The sequence below is a fragment of the Pagrus major genome, chromosome 15 (assembly GCF_040436345.1).
Source record: "Pagrus major chromosome 15, Pma_NU_1.0".
In the NCBI taxonomy this organism is placed as follows: domain Eukaryota; kingdom Metazoa; phylum Chordata; class Actinopteri; order Spariformes; family Sparidae; genus Pagrus; species Pagrus major.
The window spans coordinates 12202593-12224162 of record NC_133229.1 but is presented as its reverse complement, the minus strand read 5'-3'; the positions used below and the strand labels follow the sequence as shown (position 1 = coordinate 12224162).

General features: G+C 41.4%; 1 protein-coding gene across 5 annotated transcripts in view; it reads left to right on the top strand.

Annotated features, from left to right (window-relative positions):
• macrod2 (mono-ADP ribosylhydrolase 2) overlaps nucleotides 1–21570 on the top strand; it is a 432177-nt gene that overhangs the window by 121892 nt on the left and 288715 nt on the right. For all 5 annotated transcript variants that reach the window (XM_073481704.1, XM_073481703.1, XM_073481702.1 and 2 more), the window contains exon 4: nucleotides 10196–10225. In XM_073481704.1, the coding sequence (XP_073337805.1) occupies nucleotides 10196–10225 (30 nt within the window). The remainder of the gene's footprint in view (nucleotides 1–10195; nucleotides 10226–21570) is intronic.

The window sequence follows — 21570 nt, the reverse complement described above, 5'->3', positions numbered from 1 at the left end:
CATTAACAAAGCTACGCTCTACAAAAAGAAATTTGCGTACAAGCTGTACACGTGTCACATTTTGGGTGATAAACTGCCTCTTTGAATTAACACACACCCTGTTTTAGCCTCCATGCTCGTAAGCAGAAAAGGAGATGCCTATGTGGAAATTTTGATGAAGGTTCTCAGTTATACAGGTCATGACAATTCTAAGTGCTGTATCGAGGCATACTTCGTGGAAATGTTTTCTTTTTCTACCATGGCAACATGAATATTATGGAGTATCTCTTCTGGACTTGAGATTGAATTTCTCCAGCCTGATTGCTGTTGGTGCTCTCGGGAGATCTGTGACATAAACGGAGTAGTTCAGGAGCCGGGGCTCACTTCACACATCACCTCAACACTCACACCACTATGATCAAATAGACGCTGGTGGGAATGGATCTTCTTAAGTGCCGGTTAAGTGCATTTTACTAAGGAAGTAAGAGAAGTTAAAATACATTTAGTGTTAAAAAAGACAATGCACTCTTCCTTAATGCAATGTTCTGCACTTAAGATACATAGAGTCTAACTCTGAGTGTGTATACCTTGCCCTGGCTATCAAAGGCAAGGCCCTCATTTCCACACTTCTATTTTCTGAAAAGAGAAAGCAGTGATATGTAAGGAAGTCGATTGAGAGACCACACTTCAGTAGCTGAGGATCTCCAATTTAATGCTGTCCTGGCTCTTCCGTCTGGAGAAATCCCAGCCATGTTATTTTGGATATAGTGAGGGGAACTGTCTGGCTGCCTGGCGGGTACCTAGCTGCGGGTAGTGGACTGTGAAGGCCCCGAGGAGCCATGCGGGTCTTTACCATACCAGCAGGCCTGATCACCAGTAAGGAGGAGGCTGCATTAACGCAAGGCTGATAAATCCAGAAATGTGACTGGATAAATCCATAATATGCAGCTGCTGGCCCAAATCCTGCCAGAGCTCCGCAGTGACACATGGGCCCTGTGAAGTTTGCAGATAACCCATTTCATCTCAACTAGAAAATGATGGTGCCTCTTCAAAGTTGGCACACATGTGCAGGGTTGGAGTATATCAGCTGAGATATCTTGCTGGGTCATATAACATTTTGCATATTAAAACTATATTTTTTTCCAGTGAATAACATTTAATTTCGAAAATGTGGCTTCATAGCTTCATCTCTGTATGGATTATTTTAGCATGCATTAGTCATCTGATATACTGTAAATGTCTCATGTATTATTAGTGTCCTGTAGGATAGCCTCAGGCCTGTGAGCAATGAGGTGCAAAGAGATGTCAAGACATAGATTAACATATGTGAGAAATGCTCCTGTCAACATTTACGTATAATTAACTATTTTAATTTGTGTATTTTGAGCATTTATCTGGATTTTCCAGTATTTTCCTTGCTGGACTCGCAACAACCCTACCTTATTCAAGGAGAATTCAAGTATTTTTAATGCCGGGCCCTATGTTTACATATTTTAGTGTGTAAATGACTAATATGCATGAAAAGTTGTTAGATGTGAAAATATTCTTGCTCTACAATGTTTCCCCCGCTGCTTCTTTGATGCCTGACCTCTCTCTCACTCCTTTTATGATATTTTCACAACTATCTATGTGTATTAAGGGTTTTTTTTCCGACCAAACCAGAGCTGGTAATTGTTGGAACAGTGGAAAGACGAACCAAGATGGTTTTGGTGAATTTTATTTTGCTTCTGTCGTTTTTAGTTGTGTTTTACTATAATACAATTGGTCAGTGGAGTCAGTATAGCATCTGTGTCTGGTTAAACACAAATGATTGTATCTTTGTAGGGCTCCTTTCCATAATGTTGTCAGACACCAGTCAGTGGAAAAACATTTAGTGGATGTAACTTTGATGGTCAAAGGTGCCCTCAAGCATTACTTTGCAGCCAATGTAGCCCATGTCCCAATTGTCAGCTGAGGCTATCTGCTGGACCTATTCTATTTTTTTTTGTACTTATTTGTTATTAACACAACAAACTATGTAAACACAGAGAACAGATTTAAAAATACCGGGGATTTCTCTTCAATATCATGTGAAACCCAGATTCACCTTTTCCAAACGTTCTAAATTGAACAATAGTCCTACTGTAAAATGTGTCTGAAATATAATTGAACAAATGAACCATTGAATGTGTTGTTTTTTTCTGAGACTGTACTTGTGGTTTCTCAAAAACCACAGCCATTATTCTCTTGCGACAACCACAGTGCGGTTGTGATTAAAATAGTGGGAAGGGATCGAAACAACTTCATCTAATGAACCCTGCTGTCATCACTGCCCCCTTGCATTGTGCCTTCAGAGTCATTGCAGTAAGTTCTTTCTCGTTCACGTTAATAGGCTTTGTCTTCAGTGTTCAAAACAATTATTAAGTAACGCTTCAATCGTTAGAAAGTTGTTTTCTGTGTCTAACTTTGATGGCATTGACTTTCCCTTGGTGTCGACTTCAGAAAGAATACAAACTTGCACTTTGCGGAGCCCACCTACAGCTTTATTTTCTTGTAATTTCTCAAAGCTCTCTTCTCAGGATAGGGGGTTGAGCAGATGCAGGTAGATGTATATTTATGAGGGGGATGTGTATTTCAGGGAGAAGCAGTGTTGTGAAAGGTGACCTTGTTAGATAAAAGGAGGGCTCGGAAGCCAAATGATGAAAGAGAATGGGATCATCCTGGGCTCATTAATGTGGATTTGAAGGTCAGGTAATTATAACAATAGACGTGTGGGCTGGCTTTGGCATCTGGTATTGTTGCTTTGTTATGAAGGTGACAAGCCTGCGGAGGAAAGGGATTAATCACTGTGACACCAGCGTGTTGTCACATTGATACATTCAGACATCATAACACTACTGCTGTAGTTCTGAAAAGAGTCTCCAAAAACAACATAATTTCAACCATCAATGGTAGATGTCAAGTAGTGCTAAAAATATGTACAGGTTTAAGAAGCTACCCACGGTCGCCTGATATCGTAATGAGTATTTCACAATAAAATCCAACCCAAAATAGAATTCACATCATTGTTATTACTGTGATTATGAAAAGTGAAGTCTTAGTTTTTGACATGCTGCTTCACACAACAACAAATCCGCATTGCTGAGGTTGGTATGGTAACACATGAACCGTTGTATGCAGAAGTGAAGGTAACCAAGAAATCCCACAGCCGTCGACTGCCTGTTTGAGCAAGATGAGCTTGTAATAGCTTGAGCTGAAAATAATAAAGCCCAAAGTTCAGGCCACAATCCAACTTAATGGGAATTTTGTTTGTGCTGAACGCTGACACAGTATCAATACACATGAGAAATGAGACCTGCTTTATGTTACCTGTGCCAAATCAATTTAATATAACAACCCAATGAATGGCAAACGAGGTCTGCAACAAGGTCCTCCTAAAATTTTACAAAGCAGAAAAACCCTGTAACTTACTGTAAGCTGGCGTGGAAGACAGGGGATTTAAGGCTGGCAGTATTAAATTGAATTTGGTGTTTTTTATGAAATAGCTTGTGTGTCACAGCAGGGGCAGACACAACTTGCTCATGTTTCATAACAAGTAGTGCTGCACAATATAGTAAAAAATCATATAGTGATTATTTTGACAGTATTATAATTTTGATACGATTCAAGATTAGTAGGACTGATCAGTTTTGCACCACAATTTACATTTTCATTGGAAAAAAACCCCCATCACAATCATGATGATTTGACATCTGTTGGTGTTTGTACCAAAGAAGCATGTTTTCTTACATCTGCAGAATAAGATTTGTTGGCCAGGGCATCTCTGCAGCACTACAGTACGTATTTATAAATCTGTTTTGTCACATATTTTATCAGAAAATTGCAGCTTGTGCAATTTGGATTTTGCACTTAGCTTTTTGGCGATTTTGATAATATTTTCATTATTTTTGCAGCCCTAACGAAAAGTTAACATAGTATCTGCAGGGTTTAATTGGATATAACTGTGATGGTTTTAATCTAAGGCCAAATAAAGTGCTTCTTTTTGGTTGCAAACTTACAGTGTGCTGAAATGCCAAATTCTGTTTGTTTGGGGAAGTCTTTAAGATTTATAGGTTCACGCTAAATTGATGTACACAATCTTCACATCAATATTTGTCTTGTCTATCTCATTGTTTTCGGCATTCTCCTCACCAACCAAACCTGAAACTTCAGGCATGTCGAAGTCTGTTTAATATTTCAGTAAATACTTTGACATGCCAGTACTGAGACAATGCTCCAATAGTAACTTGTCCATATTGCACACTCTTGTATGGAACAGAACCTCACTTTCTTGTTTCAGCCACAGTTGCATCATTTTGACACCACAGCATTTTATTGCACATGAAGCATGAGCCAAGCTTTAGGCCTTTTTTTGTGTGTGTGTGTGTGTGTGAATGTGCTGCTGGGATCTTGCCACCTCCACCACAAGTTTGTCTGGCTCAGTCAGGCTCCTCAGGGATCACTAGAAGCTATGAAGAACAAAAATGCCAACCAGTATTATCAGGCGAGGCAGCATGTGTGGTGTAGCATGCATTTTTAATGTGCCACAAATAAGAAATACCACTGTTGCCTCTGCTCTCTCATCCCACAACTGGTGGCTCGTTTAAGTTTTATTTCTATTTGTGCGAATTTGGGCAGCCGCTAAAAGAAAAAGAGTCCTCATCATTAAAGGTTAGAGTTTCCTCTGTTCAACACAGAGCTCTACAGACATGGCATGAGATGCTCTAGATATTAAATCCTACTCTGAATATTTGCAGTTGTATTGGGTTGCGCATGTGTGTACTTGTGCATGTGATTGTATGTATGTATAGGCCCAGTAGCAGTGCCTGTAGGGAAGGCTGCTGGGGTGGAAACGTGTCTGTGTGTGGTGCGGCACATTATTTCACTCAAAAAACACTGCTAAGGTCCTTCACTCCACTGCCTCTTTGAACATCGATGTGTCAGAGCTGACATGTTAGACATCAGAGCACTATGAGGAAGAACATCTAATGAGCATCTAAGTGTCAAGAGTCTACAAATGATCGTCCTTTTGTTTTCTCTGAACTATTTCCTCCACTATTGTAGGCCATCCATTTGTAGTTCATTGTGGTGTAGATGCTAATTGTGCCTGTCAAATTAGCTGTGAATATGATTTCTAATTAAAGCAGAAGAATGGAGACAAAAGTGATGTGACTCGCGGTTACAAAGAGCAGCTCTATTGACCTAGTTTGTGCTTTTATCTGGGACAGTTTGTGTATTTTCAATCACATTTGCTACAATCAGAATTCCTCTCTTGTGGACAGGTGAGACACGCTTCAAAAGCAGCAGCAGTGAGTGATCTTGAAATCTGCTGATATCAAGCAGTATACAGTCACTATAGAACATAGCAAAGATTGGCCCTGTCACAGTTCATTTGACTCATATTTACTGGAAATCCTGCTAAAATGCCTGTACGATTTGCAGACATAGATAGGCCGGTAACATTATATTGCAGCCTGGTTGAAAAATTGCACCAAGAATTTTTTTTCTTTTTTTCTATCTATTTGCAACAGAGCAGGTAACCAGATCCATAAAACTTTTTTATTCGTTTCTGTAGCCCACCTTTTATCCCAGAGTCACAGCATAGTACACTATTAACCTCTGAGCTTTTTGAGAAGCATGTGAGAGGCTGCTAAGGATAAGGTGACTGTGCATCCGATGGAGCATATTTAAAGGGTTCAGTTGAGGTGGCAGAGACCAGAAGGTAGACAGTGGATCTGTTTACTGCCTTGAGGTTTTGTGGTTATGCACTAGCACTTCCCATTTAACTGCATGATCTAGGGCTCTGCTGACGACACACTACACACAAAGCTCAGATCCACGCCTCACTGCCCTCCACACACACAGGACTCACACACTGAAGTGCACTGAAGCCATTTTTATGAATGCTCTGCAAATATATGGACACACTGAGACAGGGAGGTGGTTTCACCATTCCTTTTCACAGTGTTTGTGTCTGTGCCGGCTTCCTGACGCAGTGCCACAATCCATAAACCGCGCCTGTCACACTCTCCGGCTAGGGTTCTGTTATCAATATTTTCCTGGTGTGAAAATACACAGCAGCGGTCCCACTGTATTGTCATTGGCTGAGGGATAAATGAGGTTGCTGTGAGGGCTAGGAGTTCAAAGCGCAGACAGGAAGTGGGTGCTCCCACAATGACAGTTCAGGCATGTGTTTGATGGGCCAGCCTAATGCCGTGGACCAGCAGTTCCTAATGACCTGCCATCTACAGGCAGTCTGGGGAGCCCTTCCACTGAGATTTATGACCCATGTTGTGGTTACTACTGGGACGACTCGCAGCAGCACTCCTGACAAACTCCAACTCCTGTGGCTTCACTGTTTCTTCTCATTAACTGGGTCATTGCAAACCTTCAAGGTTTATCTTTACTGCTACAAGACATACTCAGGTTCTCTGAAATATGAAAGCTCAAAGATCAGTGGAGTGTTGTGTCTGATGTGATGGGATCCTTGTTGAGTTGCAATAGTCAGTCATTTAACCAGTTAGTTGATCCAAAGAAAATTAATTGCCAACAATTTTGATAATGGATTAATAGTTTCATTTTAGAAGCAAATGTGTCAAACATTTACTTGTTCCAGCATCTTAAATTGAGTTGATTAAGTATTTCCTGCTTTTCTTTGTCTCTTATAATAGTAAATGAAGGTTTTTGAACTGTTGGATGGACAAAAGAATCAATTTGCAGATGTAACATTGGGCTCTGGGGAATTGTGATTAGCATTTTTCAGTATTTTTTGACATGGACTAAACAATTAATTGCAAAAATAATCAGCAGATTGTTTGATATTGTTTGTTGCAGCCCTAGATCCTTGTAGTTGTTTCAGAGATGGAGTTGTATGTCTGTTCTGTCCTTGACGAGAAATTGATTCCAACAAACTCTCGAGGGGGCACACACCAGCGGACACTGAAACGAATGGCAAAGTCAGAAACCCATTAAACATGCATTCAAAGAGACAACTCCACATGTACGCTGCACTGTAGAAGAAACAGATAATGGTCTTCTGATAATACTAATTGTTGGCTCTCCCACTGCTTCCCTAAAGGCAGAAATGTGTTGATCCACCACACGATAGCCAGACTGAGCCCAGGGCGGGCACAAACAGCAAGGAGAGCTAGTTTATAATTAATACACACACTATAAAATATGCATTATGGGGTGGATGTGGCCAAATATGGATTTGTGCTTTGATTTTCACTCAGGATAATTGAAGCACTTCTCAGGCGAGTCATACTGAATAAGGGACAAGCTCACAGCCATTGGTGCCAACACTGTAGGGCTGCTCTGTGTGCAGCTGTAGGTTAGCTTCTCTACCAGCTGTTTCTTATTTGTCTCATGCTTGAAGACAAATTGTTAAAGCAAGTCCCCATCCGTTTTAGGATTTTAATGTCTCCCTTGATATGATCACTGTGGGCTGAGCACATTGACTTCGTAGGTTACAGATATTTTGTGTGCACAAGCAGCACAGTGTGCTCAAAGATAAACGGCCAAAACATGGTTCATGACATTCTGATCATTAAAAGGAGAGGATACAGGGAGAAGGGAAATGAAAAGGCATAAAGCAGCATTTTTTACCCCTCCCTACTTCCATATTTATCAAACCCACTGCAGAGATGAGATGGCTGTCGAACGCTCTTCATCTCCCAGTGGGCTGTTGCCGTGATCACACCAAGTCACATGTGGTTAGAAAGCATCTAACATCTCAACCCACAGACTACCCCGTTCACTACTACCACTACCCCAACTCACACACATACACTCACACACAGGGGAGTTGTGTCAGACTGATTAGCAACCACATCTCCAATCTCTGATTAGGTGGAGTAAATGAAGCACCCCCCTCAGGTATGCATTTCCATAATGTCAGGTAATTAAACCCCAGTGTTTTAATAGCTCAGGAATAGGAAGACTCCCCAGGAGACTAGACAATGATGATAGACTTTGCTGAAAACTAGCATACTATTAGCTTGTGCTTAACTGGCACTGAAACTATTACTTTCATTGTACTGATAATAGATAAACAACAACAATGCTTAACACATTCAGATCATAAGAATTACATTTTTACCCCTATTCATTACTTATACCACACCTTAAAATCAAAGGTATCTCTAGTAATAAAGCCTTTACTTTTTTTCAACTACATCTGTCAACGCTTCTGAAAGATGAACAGAAAACTTCCTGTTTGGGAAATGCACATTTGAGTTGTGTGCTTGCTGTTGATAGCTGACAGATTCCAGAGCTAAACAAAGGCTGCGAGAGCACAAGCATCTTTTTCATCACAGAAAAACCTGGAGAGGTGCTATTGTAAACATGACAGTGGATTGTCAGTACATCCCTGTTTGAGTTGCTGTTTCTTGTGTGTGTATGTTATGCTCATACTGTATGCGTGCACAAACACACACGTACATACACACACAACAAAAGCCCTTTGATGAGACAAATTCTGCAGTGGGAGAGCTTTCTTTGTCCCGGTGCCCACTCATATGTGTGGTGCTCAAATGAGAACAATGCAATGCCATAATGGTGCCACAGAAAGGTGTGGAAACCGAGTGGACCCCAGAAGTCCCCTTCTACATGTAATCAGGCGAAAAATAACAGGCACAGGACTGTGCTGTGATTTGAGAGCCCTCCTCGACACCACATGTTCTTTATCTGTTGCTTGCGCACCAAAACGTTTTCGAGAAATAATAAGCTTTTAATGGGGTAGTGTTCACTGCTAATGATAGCCATTGCTGTAGCTGGAACTGAAGATCATTAAAGGCATGTTGCAGTGTATGATTTTTCAAATGCCCGCTGTATGAACTAAACTTCAAACACATAGGCTACCTACTTTCAGTAACACCCAAATTAACAGATGTAGTTTAAATCCCCTCTAATCTTTCTTCTCTCGTGTGCAACGGATGTGTCAAACTGACAGAGCAAAATGAAAATAGGTTCATTTTTAATGATACACTCTCCACTGAGATAGCACTACCTTCTATTGAACCACCATACTACAGCTCATTTTGGAGATTCATATAAAAAATAAAAACACAACAGGGCTTGGTCTTCCCATGAGTGTTTGAAAATAAACTCTCTCAAGGCTGACAACAGAATTACAATGGGCTAAACTTTGCTCAGGGTTTGCTCTACCTATCTATGTCATACGTGAGAATGAAGCCTCACTCTTTAAGATCACACGTCTTGCACTGAAGAGCTCCTCTCAGCTCAAGTCCAACGATGGACTCATCCTGTGTGACATGTTTCCATAAAGAAACAACCTGACTGGCATTCTTGTTTGCCACAGAGGCCAGCAGAAATCACACCATCAACATTTATATTTTTTCAGTGAAAATGAAATGCAAAAATGATCATTCTTATTGAAATTGAGCCTGAGTGCAATTGCAGTATCTTTTAAAATATGATTTTTTTTGCATATCGTTCAGCCCTGAACCAGACCCATGACCAAAGCCATGGTGAAATCGGATTCTCCCTGTTACCATTGTCTCTAGGCCTCTGGTAGATGCTTTGACTGAACCACATGTTTTATTGAGCATAACCTCTGCCATGTTGCCAAGGAAGAAATCTGCTATAGTGTATATTGAAATTAGCTGCAGACAGAACTGCGTGTTTGTTGCCAACTTGCTAATTTACGTAAAAAAAAAAAACACTGCTTCACACAGTAATCACTTTTGTCTACTGGAGATGTGAAACTATTGGAAGGGTTTTTCTGTTACCTTTGGATGACTGTGGTTTTGTTTGAGACTACCATGAAAATGCAAAATGTATTGCCAGGTACAGCTATTCAAATGTGTGATTACAGGTTTTACTGAGCGAGTGATAAAAAAAAATGTAACATAACCACATAATCATTCAAGCCAATTTCAGACTGCTCTTGGCACTTGATACCCACTGGCTTCCTTTAGAGGGCCGTGAAAATAAACTGAATGTTTTCATGAATCATTCTGATGTGTTGTCAAACTCAGTGAAATTTTTCAGTAGTAGCTCTGTCCATTAGATTATATAAATGAGTTTAAAATGCTCTATTTATTAAAAAAAAATCACACCTGTGCAGTTAAAGAATTCAAACTTTTAATGTCAAAAATATTGCTGACTCTATTGAATGATCCTCATTTGCTTTATCTTTGAAGTTTACTGACTCATGTTTTTTTTCTCTTTTCAGCAAACTCAAGTCTTCTGGGAGGTGGAGGAGGTGAGTAAACACATCTTTTTCATCATATCATCTCATTGTTTTTTCCTATGGTATTAAAGCAATTAAAGTTGTACTCATCAGATCCAGCATATTGGCACATCTACTGTATATTCTTCAGTGGGTTCATGGCAGACTTTAATATCTATTTCGCCTCAAGTGACTCTGTTAACTGTGGCTGAATATAAAGCCAAAACATTGCAGTGCAGTGCAACCTTGCACTGTGCCACACCAAGAGATGGTCATTACTTTAGCGGCCTGCCGAAGAACATTATCATCAAAGCGATGGGGGAAATCTGAGGCACCCGAGCGTAGTGTGGGAATAATGGGTTGGGAACCCCAGTAGAATACTACTGCCCAATCCCACTGTTGTTCTTTTCTGAAATTTGACTTTTACTGTGACATGATTGAAATAATCATTCTTCACCACAGTAAGATGAGATTGGGGTAAGAATGCACCCAGTAGGATGTGGATTGTTAATTTTTGACTGAAGGGGGAATTTTTGATGATATGTGTGAGTAGTATGACAATGAAATAAGGTCACTGCTTCAGACTTATCTGTTTATCCATCTGTGTTGGCTGTCACTTTGAATGTGTCAGCGTCTCCTGACAGCCCTCGGTTGTACATGATGATCCCATTCAGAACAATAGGCATTTGTTCATCTTAGGAATTATGAAATAAAATAATATGAAATATAAATAAAATAGATCCATCAAATCCACCAAATTATAAAGCAAATAGTAAGTAGCAATGAAATATACATCTCCAAAAACCAGCACTGCAACAACAAATAGACCATAAATCAATACAATTGTATTACATAAAGCAATTAAAGCAATATTAGAGTGGGCGTGAGTGCGTGCGTATGAAAGACTCGCTCCAGAGTTCAGTCCACTTGGTAAATAGTGCGTTTTGTTTTCCCAACAACCCCAAAACAGTTGAGTCCACTTGAGTGAGCTAGAATCTGTTGGCTCAACGCAAAATGTCCTTGGTTTGGAGATATTTTAGTCTCGAAACACAGAAAAGCAAGACAGCAACTTGTTATGTGTGTATTGCCAACATTCCCAGGGATGGAGGATGTGCTGAATCGTATCGGTATCGACAGATTCAAATATAAGAAGTGGATCGGAACTGAATAAAAGTGGATCGGTGCATCTGTAATCTATAAAATTGTTATTTATTGTTTGTGTTCTAGGTCTCTATCACAACTGCTAATTTAGGAGCTTGTCTTTTGAAATTTTTAGCTGCCTATAATGCACCTAATAAAGGTAAAGGAGACCTTGTTTTTTAAGGTCTAATTACAGTATGCCAAATATTCCCTGTTTATCCACCGAATGTGTGCATACATCCTGCATTAATTTAGCCATAGTTGTGTTTTTTGTACTCACAGAACTGGAAAATAGATAATGATGTGGGTGCCTTGTTAGAATGTTGTATTGTGTATAATTTTACCTGTCAAACTTTTCCTCCAATGTACATAGTCACTCTGTTTTAGAAATAGGTTTAACAAAAAACAGCATATTAGGACAGAATTAGAAACTTTGTAGGATGCCTTCTTTCTGAGTTTATTTATTTATTCTTCAGGATTTGAACACCTGGCATCAGATATGAGTCATCAGAGGAAAGGGAGGCACACAAAGCAACATCAAAGCCACAGCATGGTTAACTGCTCATGCCGCATGGTGTCCATTAGAGTGTACACAGAGCTGTTGAAATCTTATTCACACCTAATCATCATACAGCCTTGAGTGGCCCTCATCTTGTCTGATACATGGTTAAGACTACAAACTTTCCAACCGCTGTCATGAAGCAGTGCGGCATCACAATCTGTATAGGTGACATGGAGAGGTCCTCAGCGCGCAACCATCTGAAGAACTTCTGTGATTGAGATCAGAGGTCACGAACATGCGTCTCTGTAACCAAACCCAGGGTGCACTGTCCTCCTGATTGGTGTCTGTATCTGCTGCAGTCTACTCTCAGCATTCATTTGCTACTTACAGAGAAACAATAGAAGCAATTTTCTTTGCTATTATGTTTTCATTATTGTTATTTTGTGGCAAATCATTGTTTCACAGTTCTCAGAATCTCAGAACGCGCAGCCTTGTTGATCGATCCAGGTTCGTCTTCAACTAATAACTGGTGTCAGGGTATTACAGATCGCTCCGTTTCAACACAGAAGCAGCAAAAAATGAACTGTGACTGTCAACACCGGAACGTGAGATCTTATTTGTCAATTAATGTCATACTTTGCAAGAAAATATTTCAGTTGATTGTGACCTGCAGCTGTGCTTATTAACTCCAGAGGAATTATAATTGTAGCTGGTGCCATTTTTTGAGAGCAAAACCTCCTTTCATTCTTAATTGACTTCCAGCGATGCTATTCCTGCCGAGTTACTGGCACAAGATACAAGGTCAATTAACTGTAAAATGCAAAGGCTCACATTTTCTTCTGTTAATAATGACCACAACAAGTCTATGGTACATTAATATTTCTTGTCTGTGCATACTTGTGAAGTTTGTTTTGTTATTTTGGCCATGCTAAAAAAACGTGAAGATGATTCTAACCAGGGAGAGATTACCATTATCTACCAGAGAGCTGGAAAAGTTATTTTTCCCCCCAAAACAAACCTCTACAGCATTTGTCTTTTATCTGCACGGGGCCAAGAGGGGTTTTTATCTTCCAGTGTCTTTATCACTAGAAGGTGGCTGCTAAACCTGCAAAACTGCTCTCTCTGTCCTCACCCTGGCCCTCCCTCTACCTCTATCATTTGGCGTGTGAAGACCTCCTGCCTTGGTGGCAGCGAGGATCGATGTGAGGAGGAGATGTGCTCTCATACAGGGCCGGCCTTATCTCCCAGCTGTCTTCTCAGGGCTTTGCAGAGGGGCAGCTTCACAACAGGATGATCCATCATGTTGGCCTCACGCACCTGAGCCATGTTTAGTTCCCACAGCTCTGGAGGTGAGCCTTCTGCCAGTATGTGAAAACTGGACGAAAGCTTTACTTTACGTATGAAAAGTTAGTTTAACACCTACACACTTTTAGAAGTTCTCCCAGCTTCATGTGGTTTTGAGGAATGTTCTGTTATTCTCCTATATGTGTAGGTATCTGTTGAGAGAAACGTTTCACCTATCTCTATATCTTATCATTAATTCATGTGTTATATGTGGTGACAGCAAAGCCTTTTCTGGTGATTGTTTTGTTTGCTTGCAGCCAGAAACATGTGAATAAGGTGGAAATAAGTGAAAATAAAGCCCTGGGTGAGAGTTGTCCTGTTCCCAAATAACACATTATTATATTCCTAGCATTAGTTATGGAGACTCCAGAATAGATTATTATGCCCTGATGCTCTATTAAATCCTTAGAAATCACTGATGAGAATTCTCTCTGGGTTGCACGTCTTCAGTATTATGTACACAATGGGGTTAACCAAAATAGCACTGTTATCTACGGTAGACATGTTGGTCTCACTGGGATTCCATACATACATAGAGGGAAATAACAATGATCTCTGATAATGGCACGCTAAATGAGGCCTCTGTGAATAGAGGGTAATTATAAATGGTACCAGGTTGCTCGTGTGATGTGTGTCACAGCATGTCTCGATGCTGGCACAGTCCCAAAAGAGCAGACCTAATGTAAACATCATGTTGTCTATCTCTCCTTTACCCCACCACTGACACACACACACAAACGCAAGGATGCAAGTGCACACCGAGCCATGTAATGATACCATGAAGCCCTGTGTAGCCAGAGAGGGGGAGCTCCTCTCGGCTTTGATGTCTCCATCCAGGAGGGGAATTGGCTCATTAGCATTCTAACCAGAATCGTTGGCCATTTAGCACTCGGCTTTAACTAGACCACCCAAACAAATCGTTCTTCTCAGGTTTGGGGCCTCCTTTTTCTGCTCCAAGTCAAGCAGCGGGACACATGCACGGTTGTTTTGTACGTCCTGACTGGAGCTAATTTGGCCACGGGCTGCTAGCGCTCGCTGAACTCACCAGCCTTTGTCATTGCTTACATAACATAGGCTGTAGTGGTGTCGTGTGCCCCCAGCTCTCCTCCCTCAGAAGTTTCCTAAACAGTGGTGTGACTCATTGCTAGTACTAACACATTCTAATATATGGGATTAATTATGCTTGCTGTGATTATGCCTGGCTGTGGTGGTGCTCATGTGGTTCTTTGCCCCCCTCTGCAGCTAAAGATGTCAGCGGATGTAGACTCGCATTGACATGACAAGCCAATGCTTAGTGGCACTGCTGAGAAAATGGTGTGCACACACAGCCCTGTAAATTACAAATCTAATTAACAGAGGGAGTATAATGTCCTAGATGTGACCTTTGGGTGAAATGTGAGGACTTATAATAAATTTATCCAGCCACAGAAGCACAACATCAGCATTGCAATTTCAGCAGTACTATAAGGTAACTGCAGGACTGGCTCTTACAACAGAGCGCTCCAGCATGCTTAAGAGGAGAAAATGTATCCAGTTTCGGACATGTTTGTATAATCCTTTATCAAGATTCCTAAGTGCTTCACCGTGCTTATCTTTATCTCCATTCGTTATGCAAAGAGCTCTGTTTTCTTTTCCTGTCACCTCTAGGTGAACCATTATCCTCTGTCTGGGTCCTGCCCTAGGCTTGTTTATTGAGTAGATTGGAAGGGACTGGGCCATGGCTCTCTGTGCAGGGGGAGGGATATAGGTGGATATATAGAATGGTGTCATGTGACGGTTTGAGCTAGATGGCCTAATGTCCGTATTGCAAACCATCTCAGCACCCTGGATGCCCCAGAACTCCCCTATATGATTAATCACTCAAAGATGACGTATTATTCTCGTAACTCATAAATTGCACACTATGCTTGACTGATGGTCCTTGGTCACAGATGGTAGTAACAGCCATTAGCATAACTTATGACAGAGATAGTGTATTTCCCCGTGGAGTAGCCTAAATAATGTAAAATGATAAATTGAATGCAAAGATTCCTCAGTCAGCGCGGTACCTTTGGGATTAACTTATCTGCTCATATTTAGTGGGCTGTTAGTTGCACTCTGGGTCCACCTCGTATTTGTGCTTTTTTAAGTGTGTTTGAGACAGCAGTGATATAAATGTATGTCTGTCCTCTTCAGGATAAGCCCTGCTGTTAGGAACTATTTACAAGGTGAACTCGCAGCATTAAGACATTTGTATTCCCTTTCTTATTTATACCTCTCATTTCAGTAGCTTGTATTCAGGATGGGGTTTTGCATTTGTACTCTTCGTGCTTGCTTTAGCACCATCCAAATATGGGAGTGTCCTCTTGCATTGGCTTGAGCCAGTGATATTCATTTAAATAATTAAAATAAAAAAAATCCTTATTTGAATTGGCCTCATTGTTGCATATCCAGAGAAGTAATTTTGTAAATTGCACTTACTTAGCAAAATTGTTTAACAACTTTCCGCTACACATTCCAAGTGTAATGCACTTCTTAGTGAGTTTAAACATTAACACTGCACTGTATGCGCCCACCCAAGTGTTACCTTGCTTTTATTAAATGCGTAACCCAGTATAATGACTGAATAATTTACAAGGAAGCCAAATAGATATATTTATTGTTTGTTTTACATGAAGAATATGATCAAGAATATCTGTAAAGATTAAAAAGTACATTTCAGAATCAGAATCAGTATTCCTTTATTAGTCCCACAAACGGGTAAATTTGTGTGCATTTGAAAAACCAAACGGCAATGTTTCATGACCTGGTGACTCAAGGTTATCCGCAGACCTTGTTGTGAGCAGTTTCATGTAGGAACTATTTTCTTTCTACCGAACTTCACCCACCAACCATATCACCGCGCAGAAGGAAGCATGCATCTACTCATGGATGAGAGGCAGTGCATGTTGTAAACGTTAATGCCATCCTTCTCATCTGATGTGTAACGCTAACGTTAGCTAGCTTAGTTAGCTTAGTTAGCTTGAGTTAGCTTTGAGTGCCACCAGCTGAGTACCATCTAGTTTGCTTATTTATATATATATATATATCTATATATATATATTTAGAGAGAGAGAGAAAGGTGATGAAAAATGACTGTTACTATATATACAGTTATGTCAAGCACAGGGACATCACAGTGGAACCATCAGTCATTATATGGAAAAATGATCATGTGAAAACTACCCCCATGCTGTCAGATCAGCCAATTATTACAGAGATGACGTCATTCAGAGGGCATTCCGTTGAAATTAGCAGGACAAGGTCATGGTGTGGACTGCAGTCTGCGGCACCCAAATAGTGATGGAAATTGCATTTCAGCGTGAAAGCCCTCTCTAATGCCATCTCTGGCTCCCTCCTGCCACCGCAGAGAACAGTCACCATGAACACCCCCCTCCTCCTCCCCCTCCAATCAGCAATGATGGATGGACTAATTGATGCAGAATGATTGGGCCATTCATTTTAGCCCACAACAGTGGGTTCCATATTTAGGATTAGCTTTGCATTATAATTGGAAGGGAAGAAGAAATGGTTAGGGAGTCAATGAACACTAGAGAGAAATAGAAGAAAAGAGGGACGGCGTTAAGAGGAGTTATAAAAAAATGTAGAGACGAGAGATGGGAGAGGAAAAAAAACACAGATATATGACGAGAGCGGTGGTAACAGGACTGGTCAGTTGTGTAATGCTAAGCTTATGAGACATAAGAAAGTGCTCCGAGGGATTTATGGAGAGGTGTGTATTTGAAAGTAAGAGCTAAGCGAGAGGGGCATATAGCCACCACGTGTCCTAGTATCCCTCTCTTAGCCTATGAATCATTCATCTCTGTCCCCATGTATAAATCAAGCTGCCGGCCGTCGCCCGCGGCAGTCATGTCATTAGCTAGTTGACGGCATCACTTGATCTCTGGCACTGCAGTGCGGGTGAGAGAAAGGGCCGAACTTAAAACAGCACACACATATCAGCATATCAAACTGTGTGGAGCTTTCTGTGTCTGGCTGTGGAGTAGTGAGCTTTGTGGAGCTAACCAGGACCACACAGAGACGTTTTCCCTCTGACACTCAGTCAGTTGCACTTTTCAAATTGACAGTTTGCTGGAAACTACTTTAGAGTGTGTACAATATATGTGTAGTGCAAAACTTTCAGAAAGTGTCTAATGCAATTTTATATTTTAGCTTGTCATTGATTGTTCTTGACGGCTGGATTTTCTTGCATGTGTTTAACATTTCTAATAATGCTATAATTTGAATGAATTAGTGATGATGCATATTCCAAGTACTTTTGATTTTTGAAAATATAAGCTGACTAAAAAGAGTATTAAAACATGCATTATTCAGCCTGTGTTAGCTTGCAGTGGGGGTAATTGGGGTTGTATCTCCAGTTGCACCAGATAATCTCAGTCCCTTTTTTCAGTTTAATTTTCAGATTGACAGAGTTTTACTGCCTTTTCACCACTGAGGGGTCATTTGAGGTGGAGGACTTCACTTCTCTGGAATCTCCTGCATCATATATTGAACCAGGGGACTGAGAAAGTCGGGAGCCTTATCAGTTTGAAATGCTAGCTCTGCCAGCTGCAGCTCAAACCTTGGGGCAGTAGCCAAGCCTTGAGGCAGCTGAGGCTAGGGAATCTCTGAGTGCTGTTTATATTTTGGTTTAGAGTCTTGGTAAAGTGTTTCAAATTATCATTAAACTATTGTATGAGCAATTCTTGCTGTTTTGAACATTGTGATATGCACATTGGTGCATGTTCCGAGTTTGCCTGCAAGAAAAAAACACAAGCATTCAGAAGGAGGCCAACTTGACTTCTCAGAATCATTTAGTTGAAAATAAATATATGTGATATTGTAGTCGGGTCCTCTCCTTCCCTCAGGGTTGCTGCTGTAAACATATTGCAGCTGCTTGTTTTCCTTTGTGTTCGACCTCTGCAGCCTCTCTCTCTCTCTCTCTCTCTCTCTCTCTCTCTCTCTCTCTCTCTCTCTCTCTCTCTCTCTCTCTCTCCCTCTCTCCCTCTCTTTCTTTCTCTCTCTCTCTCTCTCTCTGTTTTATGCTGTCTCGCTCTCTCTGAGGAAATGAAGGTGGCCTTTGACTTCAATCAGGGGACAGCAAGAGTGATATTCTGCAATCCCACAGCATATTGCACCCCTTATGTATATTTCAACAACTTAGTAATTCAAATGCTTTCGTACAACAAAGGACTTGCACCCCAGTTTAAGGACCGCCTGCCTTATTCTGTCTCCCCTTGTTGTACATAAAGTGAGAAAACCACCATAGGGCCCAGAGAAGAGGGCAAGAAAGTGTCAATTCATTTCTCTTCAACATTGCATCACATGCGACCTCCCTGCCGCACCCCAAACTCCCTGCTGTGCACCAGCATTTCTGGGTCAGTTGTCGAGCTTTTAGACAACTCAAAGCATGACCAACCCCAGTGTCACAGCGCATTTGTGTCCTGCATGGCTTTATTGTGGCTGTTTTTGGGGGTAGATCCAGCACTCGGTCCGTCCATTTTCTTTTGCATGCGTGTGTCTGTGTGTATTACTTGTATGTGTCCGTGTGACTGTGTGTTTGCATGCCAGTGTGTCTGTCTGAATTTGCAAGTGTGTGTGAGTGTGTGGGTAAATCTTATTCTGGGATAACTGGATGCTGAGCTGTCTTGTCAGTTGACTCAGTGGTCAGTTTTGGTCCCGCTGCCCCCAGCAATGCAGGATGGAGTGATGAGATCTGACAGACGAGGACAGTTCTTAGCAGGGCCACTACCCATCCCACAGTCTCACCAATCACGGCAAGGCTACTACAAGGACATCACAGGAGACTCAGAGTTTAGCCACATGCTCACAAATGATTCAGACTCCGTTGACATGCTAATACAACAATCATATGAAACCCTATGATTTTCAAAAACGTTTATTCGGATTGCATGCTGGAGAAATCTTGCAAAGTATATATTAGAAAGACAGGAGGACACTTTCAATAACAGACTGATAGGATGAAAGGTAAACATAAACTGAGACACATTTCACCATTTAACAAATCCAGGTTTCTGATGTACAGCAACTGAGTACTGAGACAGAGCATTTTAGTATCAAAAGTGCTGGCTCTGTTTGCAATGCTTTAAAGTTTTCTAGAATTACATTTTTGTAGAGCAGGGGCTGTCTCCATGACATATTTTTTCTAACTCTAACAGTGGTGAAAGTAATTCAGGAGCCAGTGCAGATCAATGGAAGAAATTAGCAGGACATTGCCATTAAGCAGAACCATTAAATCAATAAGCAGCCACCAGGCCCGGCGGAATAACCTTGTTCTAACAGCATTCAGTTTGGACAAACTAATATGCATACAATTTTTATATAACGCTGTATGCAGAACAAAGACACACACATTATTGGTATTTTATTTTATTTTATTTCTGGTTGGGTTTCAGAATGGCACAGGATTATTGTCTTTTGATTTCCAGCTGCAATTCTGACCATATGAGACCACACATAACGTGTGGGATGAAGCTAGCTGACTGTTAACACCAAATAGTTGTGGTGACACATGTTTAATTTAATCACAACAGTTACTAAATTACTCTTCATTTTGAGATGGAAATGTACCATGTACCATTCTGGTATGTTAACTACAGCTGACTCATGGCTCTTTACAACAGATGTACACGTGCACACTGCAGGGCTCTTGTGGCCTAAATGGTGTATGCCATAATTCCACAAACCACGCTGCTTAATAAAATCATATACTAACAAACACACAGAGGGCTGATTGCTCTCAAATACCTTATGTTTATAATAGCATTAGGGCGGTACATAGATCTGCGGTTTGAGTATGTGACAGCACACTGATAATAATGGTTCTTTGAACTAGCTGCGGGCATAGAGGAAGGAGAATATTCACGTGAGCATCTCTAAAGAGCTGGTTGCTGTTGATTAGTGGCACTTCTTTGACACTTTCTATGCAGAGATTGACCTGCTACGGTGGCCTTTTGCCAACTAGTAACAAACTGTCAAGTTTTCTGCATCTCTCATGGGGCAGCCTAGTTAGCTTTGTCTGACAGGCCGCTTGCCTACAAGTGGGGTTTCTGCCCAGGGAGGGCAGAGCAAGCTCCAGAGGAAAGCTGTCATCTTTTTGTCAGACCACAGGGAAGACGAAGAGTTTGTCTCTCCCTCTCTTCCTCTTCCTCTCTCTCTCTCTCTCTCTCTCTCTCTCTCTCTCTCTCTCTCTCTCTCTCTCTCTCTCTCTCTCTCTCTCTCTCTCTCTCTCTCTCTCTCTCTCTCTCTCTCTCTCTCTCTCTCTCTCTCTCTCTCTATCTATCTCACCCTCTATCTATCTTTCTCTCTGTGTCAGCCTGTTCCCCTGGTGCAGATCTTCACTTTCCCAGTGCCTGTTATGCTCCTCTCAGCCTGGCTGTGCAGAATAAACAGGCGAGTGTCAGAGGATGAAAACGCCAAGCGTCCCGCAGGAGCCAGGCCCGTCGTTGTGTTAACCCGCTCGCTGTTGCCTCCTGAGGGCCACAGCAGCAATCCCAGTGTGCTAGCTGAGAGTGACATCGAGACAGCCAGCTGGACTGAGGTGAAAGATGCTCCATGTGTCCTTCCTTAGGGAGAGATGAGCGTTTATACCGCAGGGATGATGCCCACCACTCCACCTAATCCTCTTTTCCCAGACACTTCATTATCACCCGCACACTGCCGCCACAGTATGTGTGTGCAGACAGATCTCTGAGGATAGCCACAGAATCTCATGTAAAGATTGAGAGGAAGGAGGATTGAAGAAGACGGAAAGAGGTGAGGAAAAATGAGGGAGGTGGAAGGTGATATGAGGAATGACAGAGGGATACGCAGAGTAAAAACTGTGGTGGAGGTGGAGAACAGATGTCAGACGTGGTGGGTGGTAGTGAGAGGAAAACAGTTTGCGTAATGTCTTCTCATTTTCCTGTGAATATTCATGTATTTTCACTACAGAAGCAAGTCGCAGGCAGAACTGAAAAGGAGTCAGGGAAAAAAGAGGTCCTCTCTTCATCAAAGACCACACTTTGACAAATGTAATGCACAGACTGTTTTGCTGATTGACTGGGTCTCACTGCACCCATCAGCATTCTGCTTTAGAAAAAAAAACAAACTTTGGCATGTTTGTATTCCCTTAAAACCAATCACAGTAGTCTGAACCGAACATGCTGTCTGTGCAGAATCATATGCATTTGAGTTTTCAGTTTTCACAACCCAATTAATATTGGCATATGCGTTCCTTCCTGTGTTGCATGTGGCATGTGCAGAGGTGTCTGCTGGGAAGAAGATTTATTTCTGAGTGGGAGAGTGCAGCAAAGCTATTTGAGCCCACTGAAACATGTTGGCTCTCTACTGTGAGACTCGCATTAGCACATGC